This window comes from Sminthopsis crassicaudata, chromosome 2 (genome assembly GCF_048593235.1).
Source record: "Sminthopsis crassicaudata isolate SCR6 chromosome 2, ASM4859323v1, whole genome shotgun sequence".
NCBI classification, from domain to species: domain Eukaryota; kingdom Metazoa; phylum Chordata; class Mammalia; order Dasyuromorphia; family Dasyuridae; genus Sminthopsis; species Sminthopsis crassicaudata.
Window position 1 is genome coordinate 85,240,434 of NC_133618.1, and position 9,424 is coordinate 85,249,857.

At 51.5% G+C, this 9,424-nt stretch overlaps 1 protein-coding gene across 2 annotated transcripts; it reads right to left on the reverse strand.

The window, feature by feature from the left end:
- Positions 1-3,596: 3,596 nt before the first annotated feature.
- Positions 3,597-8,152, reverse strand: ZFP36L2 (ZFP36 ring finger protein like 2). Of its 2 annotated transcripts, none has more exons than XM_074286697.1 (2): positions 7,786-8,152; positions 3,597-7,146 (listed from the first exon to the last, which is right to left on the reverse strand). In XM_074286697.1, the coding sequence occupies exons 1-2, from the start codon at positions 7,834-7,836 to the stop codon at positions 5,650-5,652; spliced, it is 1,548 nt and encodes a 515-aa protein (XP_074142798.1). In that variant the 5' UTR covers positions 7,837-8,152; the 3' UTR covers positions 3,597-5,649. The 2 variants fall into 2 exon arrangements, with proteins under 2 accessions (XP_074142798.1, XP_074142797.1); XM_074286696.1 differs by having other exon boundaries at positions 3,597-7,149; positions 7,786-8,150.
- Between the last annotated feature and the right edge of the window lie 1,272 nt (positions 8,153-9,424).

Consider the following 9,424-nt stretch of genomic DNA (forward strand, 5'->3'; position numbering starts at 1 on the left):
GGGGTGGGCCCCAGAGTGCTAGGGTTCCTCCCGGCTATCAGGGCTCTGGCGGTGTCCAGCCCCAGGTCCCAGTCTGGCTCTGGCTCCGGACATCCCTTCAGGCCTCCCCAGAGATTCCCTGCGAGCAAGCTGGGCCATGCAGGAGGTGCCCCGGGGCCCTATTTCTCAAGCAGCAAAAGCTCAGCACAACTTGTGGGGCAGTGGGTGGCAGGGCATGAATCCGATAGTCAGTCGACAAACATTTGTGCTTAAAGGGGGCTGGGCGTTGGACTAATCACTGGGGCTACCAAAAAACAAACAAAAAAAAAACCGGGAAAAAAAAAAACATCCCAGCTCTTGTGTTCTGTCTGGTGGGAGAGACAAAATGCAAATAACTGTGTACATAAAACAAGAGATGGATACATACACACACCGCAGGCCTTGATATAGACACACATACTATATACTTAGACACGTGTACGTGCATGTGTGCAGACATACAGCAGGCCTTGATATATACAATATTACATATACTTTAGACACACGTGTGCGCATGTATGTGTATGTACACACTGCAGGAGACCATGATGTCCACATATATATGCTCGCGTGCACACCTCCACAAGAGGCTTTCCCCCGGCTCCCTTCCCCAGTGACTTCCCTTTGCCTCACTTTCCAGCCATCCCACGAGGAGGTACAAAGCTCTGTGCGGACGTATCCGAGGAGCACATAAACATCTCCGTAGAAGGGAGAGTCTGAGCCGAGCGAGTCCCGGAGCCGGGGCAGGAGAGAGGAGGTTTCTGCAGCGGTAGGTAAGCCTGGCCCCAGCCCCCATCAATCATTGGGCCAAACCTCAGAGGGCCACAGCCCTCACCCTAACTCGCAGCGGCTCCGCCCCCCTAGAGACCAAACTTCCAGCGCCAAGAAAATCCAGGAAGTTGGAGTTCCCGTCCCTACTTAGCACTTGCCACCTAAAATCCGACTCTGGAAGTAAACAAATGTTTCCCAAGCCCAGACGCGAACACGTAGGCAGGTTTTCTGCCCGCTCCCTCGGCCGGCGCTTTTCCGCTTCTCCCTCCGGGGGCTTGGCGAGCCGAGGCCGCCCCGCGAGCCCTGCGAGGCCTTGGGGAGGGCCCTGAGTGAGCTCCGGCCCGGGAGTGAGGCTCCAGGGTTGGGCCGGACTATCTATTCAGACAGGCGAGGCAGTCAGCTTCGGCCTGCTCAATAGTTTTTTTTTGTATTCTCTCCACACAACTGCCCATAGTCCGAGGGAGGGATGGAAAATAAGTCCGTGGGGCATACACCCTTTATCTGAAAGACTCCGCACTTTAAAAGCTGCCTGAGAAATAGACTGATTAAAAAAAAAAAAAAAAAAGGTCCATCCCTAATGCCCCTATTAGCAGGGTCCAAACAACATCCCATTCTGTGCTCGTTTTCACAAATGACCGCAGGAATTTTATCTTGGGTGTAATGCCTCTGCCTGGGTGGGAGCCAGGTTGGCTTCAGTTACTCCAGAGACACTAACGTGAGAATTGTGACTTACCCCAGTAAGTTCAACTTTTACTCTGGGTATTATCATTATTATTATTTTAAATTCCAAGAGTCCTTCTGCTTTCAAATTCCCAGAGGCCCCCAGTTCACACACAAAAAAGTGTTTTTAGCCAAAGGAGAGACTGAAGTTCCACGGTCATTCAAGTTCCTGGAGGAAGACAATGTATTGTTATGGAGATTACATTGATCTAGTTGGAAATGGCCATTCATTTCTGAATAGTCTGCCCTGCTTTATAAGTTCCAAGAGGTCCTACAGTAAAAAGCTCCTTGCAGCCTCGACAATTACACTTTCAACTAATTTTTTAAAATGACTGTGACCGAAGGCACAAAAAAAAAAAAAAATTCAGCATTTTAACCTTTTGATCAAATTTACTTGGGGAGGAGGGAGGGAAGAGGGGGGGAGGGGGGAAGCTTTGACCAAAGGAGGAACACAAGTCTTTCCAAAAGCCCATAGGCATAAATAACAACCTGTATTAAACTGCTTATCCCTTACAATAAGGGGCCAACAGCAGGAAGCTGTTTCTGGTCTGTGCTCCAACCTTCCCTTCCCCCTCTTCAAACCGATGCACACAGCAAGAGACTAGTCATCTGGGAGAACTCTGAAATTGTTATCCAGCCTATTCTGGCAGGATGTTCAGCACAAGCGCTCTTGCACACACGAAACCCACTTGAATTAACACACCAGTGCAATCATCTTTAATGTGAAACAGCTGTTTGACAACTTTCAGGATTCTTAAGGCTTCATATCTGTACCCCAAAGCCCCAAACTCAGCGGTGAGTCACAGTATGAATCGAGTTAATAAAGGTCTACAGAGGAGATAAAAAGTCCAGCTGCTTCAGAAAATAAGAAAACAACCCATTTTAAATCTCCCTTACCAACTTTTTTTTTGGGGGGGAGAAAGTATCAGAATAGGAAGAATTGTAAAAGCACAACAAAAATAATTTTGATATCTAGTGTTCAAAAGTTGTTTTTTTTCTTTTAAATGATAGTTCCTCTTCTCCCCCCCCCCCCCCCTTTAACCATTACTGCTTCACTTAATTGATAATGGATGGACTGATCTATATCATCAATTGCATTCTGATGGATTTGGAGAAGTGGAGATTGCTTTCATAGCTACCAATTCTTTTCCTACAACTTGAGTGCTTACTCTCAGAGGAAGCTACGTGGGCAAACAAACCCCACCCAGAGATAAGTTTAACTTGTTTAACCTTCCCTTAGGTCCCCCCTCCCTTTCTCCTCCCCTCCCCCAATCCCCACAATTCCTTACATCACTTTTGTTTCCAAAAGGTCCTGGCCCCAACATTCTACCTCCTATTGAAGGGTGAAGGTGGTTGAGCAGCCCCCAACTTGAAGTCTGTCATCAGGCTGACAAAGGGATTCCCAGAAATTCCCATAATGCCAAATCCCTGAGGTCCTGTTGAGAGGCTGATTTACTAAATTGTGAACAGCTCTGAAACCTCCAGCGCGTCACGTGGTGGCCTGAATCATAGGAAACCCCACCCCCTTCCTTTCCTCCCCTCCTCCCGACTGCACCTTATCCACAGCAATGCAGACACTTAATTCCAAGTCACCTAATTCCTCTAGACTAACATTACCCAGATCTGCAAGGTCTGCCTTTTCTGGGGCACTCAATTTTTTATAAACAAGACAGATGGATTAGAGAAAAGATTAATTTATTTCTTCTTCCTATGTATATTACAGATATATATGTGTATGTAACTTTCCATAGGAGAAATCTAGGAAAGCAATCTTCATAAACTTTTTACCAAGCCCTCATCTTAATTAAATGTGAGCACTTAATAAGCAGCTTTGTGGCAACCAAAACAAAGAGCCTGAGAATCTCGCTTCCCTGCCTGAAGAGGAAGCTAGCTGTTTGTATATGTTTAAGATAAAGAGATGGGGAAGGAGGGGGGCAAGAACTTTCTGGAGCCTACTCGCTTTTTGCAGCTTCTCAATCACTTCTGAAGAGTGGAATTAAGTGTGCCAGCCCTTTAAGTTAGTTGATCACCATCAAGACACTAAGCAACAGGGTAAAGAAAGCACCACTTTATGAACACTGGCATTCAAATAATTGGTTTTTTTTTCCAAAAATTTTATTGGGGGAAAACTACAAAACATTTACAGTACAAAGTTTACAGTCACACAATTTGTAGTGAACTGGCTCCCCAAAATATATTACAACTCAAGTTGACTTACTCTTTAGTTATACATTCAAAAACATACTTCTGTTAAAGTAGTCCAAGGAGTGCATAGGCTCAAGCTCGGTGCCTATGTACAAACAAGACTCAAGCTACTTATTCATTCATCCACCGTCCAGGAAAGTTTGGGGTGGGGGAGGGGGGAAGAGAGAGGGAGAACTCCTGACTTTCTACAAAGAAAATAATTACAAGTTTTGGAATTGAAATAACAAAAAAGGCATGTTCATGTACTACAATAAGGTCTCAGATCCAAGAGGTGGCCTCTGCGTATATTTAATAAAAAGTGGTAAAACTTTTCTATTTTTGTAGTTGAACCCATCCCTACATTCAAATTCTCTCAAGCATTAAGAAAGAAAATACTTATTTGGTTGAGGAAGATTTAAGGCATGTCCGGGCCTTTCCAAAGGCACTGGGAGACTAATACTGGAGGCCCCTCAATTATTGCTACATTATCTTTTTTTTTTTTTTTTTTATACTCAAGGGTATATATCACAGTGGGATTGGTGGAATTAGGCAACAAAAATACTTTTGGTTGTTTTGTAAAGCTGGAGTTAGGTAAAAAGTCTGATACTTTGAAGTCTGTCTGATTGCAAAGTATGTGGTTCTTTTTTCTTTAAAGTTGGACGGGCTACAATCTTTTTTTTTTTTTTTTTTTTTTTTTTTTAATACATTCTAAGAAATCTCAGAAAGATCTTCCTCAAACTACTTCCACAGCATCGAGATAAGATTTCTATAAAGAAATCATGCAATCTTTAAATTTACGTAAACAAGAAAAGAAATTAATGAAATAAATATTACATACAATCTCTTAAATTAAGATTTAACTCATTTACAATAAAATAACCAAGTGAAGTTACAAAAGGCATATATTACTGTGAAAAGAACATACACTCCACATTTCGCCGATTAATAATGGCAATCATAATTTAAACATAATAAAAGAATATATATCTATTGCTTTTCATCATACCCGATAAATACAGTATGAACAAAATTCTCAATGTATACTTTTCACAAGATAATAAATAAGTTAAATAGTTTTTCTTTTTCATATTGAGTTGTGGTGCAGTGGTGCTAGTCAACTCAAAACAGCTAAACAAAACAAAAATCAGCAGTTATTTGTCAACAATTATAAACTAAACTCGGTTTGAGTGCTTCCCAAGAAAGCAAAGGCAACATTTTTCTAAAAGAAACATCCACTATGTGGTGGTGATGGAACAGACTTTGGAATGGAAGGGTGGTGTTTTAAGCACATTATATATAGAGCTATATATAAAACTACAGCACTGTTATCAAGGCATATTCTTGGCAGGTCGTGGGATTTTATAAGCTTATAGTTTAGTAATGTGGCTTTTTTTGTTTGTTTACACTGTATTCAAAGACAAATGACCATTAGGAATTTCTCCAAAGAGCAGGCAGTTCACACCTAAGTGCAGGGTGACTAATGCTTCAAAGTTAAGAGATGGAATGGCGGTAGCTGCTGGTGCTGGGTTGATTTTTTTCCCCCCCTTAAAAGTTCAAAACTCATCCAAGGTCTAGAAAAATAAAGGTTTGGTTATTGTTTGTTCTATTCCCGTTACATCTGCCCGGTTTTTTAACAGATTCCTTTTGTTCACGTCAATACAAAAAGTTCGTTGGACTATTATTATTCATTTTTTTGCTAAATGAGAATGCAACTTTGCAATAAAAAATAAAAAACCCGAATGAAGAGGAAACCGAAAATGGCGGGGGAGGGGGAGCTCCTAGAGCTGGGATCCCCAAGTCCTTCTGGGGGGCTGCAGTCTGTTTGGGGCCCTCCCGTTCTCCTCCTCACTCACACCCATCTCCCCCCCAGGGCTGGCAGAAGAGCAGAGGGGCACCCTTCCTGCCACCCCCACCCCACTCCCCCCGAAACTTCCTCTAGGCTGCCTCTCTGCGCGCTTAGTCGTCGGAGATGGACAGGCGGCTGAAGATAGGCAGCCGGCGGCCGGAGTCGAGGCTCGGGGACTCGGAGCCGCTGAGGCTTCCTGAGCTGAGGGAGCCGCTCAAGTAGCTCTCCCGGTCCGACAGCGAGTCCGGGGGGCTGGGAGGCGCGTCGAACACGGGCGACTCGGACAGCCGGCGCAGGGGCTGGAAGCTGAAGGGCGGGGAGGCCGGGGCAGCGGCAGCCACGGCTGCGGCGGCTGCAGCGGCGGCGGCGGCGGCTGCGGCCGCGGCCGTCGGGTGGGGCGCGGCGGGGGCCTGCTGCTGCTGCTGCTGGCTGCGGTAATAGGCGGCGGCCACGGCGAAGTTGTGGGTGTGAATGGCGAGAGGCGTGATGAGGTTGCTGAGCTCCTGGCCCGAGAAGGGGGCGAAGGCGTTGTTGGCACAGGCGGCGCACGGAGCGGGGGAGAGCAAGTCCTCGCCGCCGCCGCCCGCCCCGTACAGGAGCGCCGCCGCCGCCGCCGCGGCCGCCGCCGTCGGGGAACAGCAGGAGGGGGCGGCGGCCGAGGAGGAGGACGAGGAGGACGCGGAGGAGGAGCAGGACGAGGAGGACGCGGAGGAGCAGGACGAGGAGGACGAGGCGGCGGACGAGGAGCAGGACGAGGCCGGCGGGGGGGTCCTCGACGTGGGGCTCTCGAGGAGGGGCGACTCCAGGCCGCCCGGGTGCTGGTGATGGGCCGACGAGAAGCCGGAGAAGCTGAGGCTGTGGTGCAGCTTGGGCCTGGGCTCCCGAGGGTGCGTCGGGAAGCCCAAGTGCAGGGCTTCTCGGGGGCTGAAGGCTCGGAGGTCGCCCCCGCTGCCCCCCGCCCCCCCTGCGGGCGAGGGCCGGCGCTCCTCCGCGTTGTGAATGAAGTGGCAGCGCGGCCCGTAGGGGCAAAAGCCGATGGTGTGGAAGGTGCGGCACAGCTCGGTCTTGTACTTGGGGTGCCGGGTCAGGCTCCGCAGTTCGTGGAAGCCGTGGGCGAACTGACACTTCTCTCCGTACTTGCAGGTGCCGCTCTCCTCGAAGGGGCGGCACAGCTCCGTCTTGTAGCGCGTGGAGTTGATCTGGGAGCCACCGCCCGACTTCTGCTGCTGCTGCTGCAGCTGCATGAGATGCTGGCTGCGGTCGCCATTCTCGCTGAAGGAGCGGTCCCGGAATTTGTTCTCCTTGTTGAGCAGGGCCGTGGTGCCGGCACTGCCACCGCCTCCCCCCGACGGCTCCTTGAGGTTACTGTACGAGCCCGAGCCGCCCGTGCTGCCACAGCTGCTGCCGCCGCTGAACTTGGGGGAGCAGTTGCCGGGGCCGGTGGCCGGGCTCGGGGAAGGGTGGGCGAGGGCCTGCAGGTTGCTGGTGGAGTGCCTTCGGAGAAATCCCGGCGTGAAGCTTGAGCTGGGGGAAGTGGTCACGGGCGTCCCCACGGCCTTCTTATCCAGCATGCTGTTCAGGTTGAGGTTGGTTAGGGATTTCTCCGTCTGCTAAAGGGAGGGGAGGAGTAGGGGGAGATGAAAAAACCGGGCGGCATGGAAGGAGACAATTTCAAGGGAGTGGGGGGGAGGGCGTAAGGGGGGGTAGTTGCAGAATAACTTTGCGACACTTCAGGTCTGTAGATTGTTTTTTGTTTTCTCCCACCCGAACCGAGACAAAATAAAAAAAGTTTGCATTGATTCTCCCTCCCCCACCCTGCCCGCTCTTAGCTCCAAGCATGCTGACCCGTCATTGCAGCTTCATTTCCTCCTGGGTCTTTCTCGCCCTTCTGCAACCCTCCGGACCTCCCCCACCCCCTTCTTCCCCATCTAGGGAGCAGAAGCGGAGGGGAAGCCGGGGCTGTGCAAACACTGCCCCAGTAAACACGAGACTCGCAAACCCGGTCCCAGACTGGGCTGAATGCACAAGCCCCGAGAACGGCTCTGCCTCGCCTTCCTTCTCCGTCCCTGCCGCCCCCCTCCCCCTTCCCGGCAACTAAAACACTTTGCAAACTCCAAGAACTGACCGAACAGGGAAAACCAAAGTGGGGCAAAATCACCACCCGCCAACCCTTCCTCAAAAATAGTACGAGAAAAAGTTTCAAAACTGAAAGGGCTTTCTGGCTCCCTCCCTGCCCTCTCGCTTACCTTGCAAAAGAAGTCGATGTCATAGAAGGCAGACAAAAGTGTGGTCGACATGTTTCTAGGTCCTGTGAAAGTCGCAGATGCAGGAGGAACCCAAGGACCCCGCTGTCCAGCAGGGCTTGGGATGAGCCACGACGGCTGGCGGGAGAGGGGTAAGGGTAGGAGGGGGGGAAAAAGTTTGAAGAGGGTGGAGAGACCGGGTAACGGAGCGGCTAAGCTTTGGAATTCTTTGGAGTCCGAGGTTTAAAAAAAAGCCTTGCTTTTAAACAGCCTCTCCTCTTTTTTTCCCTCTTCCCTCCCCCCGCCCCCCCAAAACAACCCACTTCTCCGGAGCTGAGGGCACAGCAAGCGGACTGCTGGAACTCTGTGCCCGGCGAGCCCTCGCCCTATATAGGCGGCTGAGCAGACCGGGGGAGGGGACAGAACGCTGACCCTGCCGGGGTCTCTAGGCAACACACCCAGCCGGCTCCCACCGACGTCATGGGACTTCGAGTCCTCCCATAGGCTGCCGCCAATTTTCTTTCTTTCTTTCTTTTTTTTTTTTTTTTTTTTTTTTTTTGAGCCAGGCGGGCGGGGGAGTCGGAGGGGTGGCCCTGCGGGGCGGGCCGGGGAAAGGGAGGGAGGACGGGGAGGGCGGGCCCAGCGCCCAGCCGCGGGGGAGAAGCAGAGCCTTCTGAGCCATGTGGGGCATAGTACGTTTCGGCTCTCCTCCTCTTGGGCCTCATGCGCTGCTGAGCCCGGGGACTTTTAAACGTGGCTTAGGGTAAGCAGCCTTGGAGGCTGCCTACGCCCCCGGGGAGTGGGTCATTCACTCTCTGCCTCACGCTCTAATACTAGAGCTATCAATGGGCCGGAGGAGGGATTGCAAAATGCTAGAATATTGCAACCTTCCTCATTGCCCTTGCATAGTTTGCAAAGTATAGGGACCCGGACGGAAAGGAACTGGGGGGAGGGGAACGGGAGTTGCAGCAAGTCTCAACCCCCAAACCAAGGCTTGGAAACTTGGGATCCCGGCTCCGCAGCCCTTCTGGGAGGAAGTCCGGCGACCTAACACGTGGAACAGGCAGTAGGGGCTTCCTCCAGGCCCCGAGGGAAGTGCGCCTGCTCGGAGGGGTGGTAGGGGCGTGAGGCTGGGTAGGGCTGGAAAAGCCCGGGTCCTCCAGGCTCCGCCCCGCCAACCCCAGCCAGGGCCCGCAGTAAACAGGGCCCGAGCGAGCCGGGGCGGGGCTGTGTGTCAGAGGACAAGGAGCTGGCTTCGCTAATCACATCACAAGACCTTGAGCCGGGGCCAAAGGCGCTGTGAGTGGCGCGGGCCGTCCCGGGCGGGGGAGCCCGGGCCAGGGTGAGGGGGGCAATGGCGTTCGCGCAGCTCCTCTCCTCCTCTTCGGGCCCGGGGTGGGCTGGACGATGGCCGCCCTCGCCCCGAGCGCTTTCAGCTTCCCAGGTTCCTGCGCTTGCAGCCCTCTTATGTAGTCTTAGGACCCAGGAGAAACTGACTACAAAAAGAGTCTCACGACTAACCCGGCAGCCAGGTGCCACGCCCGCCTTCTGCCAGCCTGAGCCGGGTGACTACCACCGGGGAGCCCACAGCTTGGCCGTCTGGGCCCTATTTCCCGGGGAGACAGCCCCCTCTAGCGCTCCT

Coding starts and splice junctions, on each gene's coding strand:
- ZFP36L2 (XM_074286696.1), bottom strand. CDS start 7,836: ATGTCGACCACACTTTTGTCTGCCTTCTATGACATCGACTTCTTTTGC. Junction 7,150..7,785: donor ACATCGACTTCTTTTGCAAG/GTAAGCGAGAGG, acceptor CCCTCCCTTTAG/CAGACGGAGAAATCCCTAAC.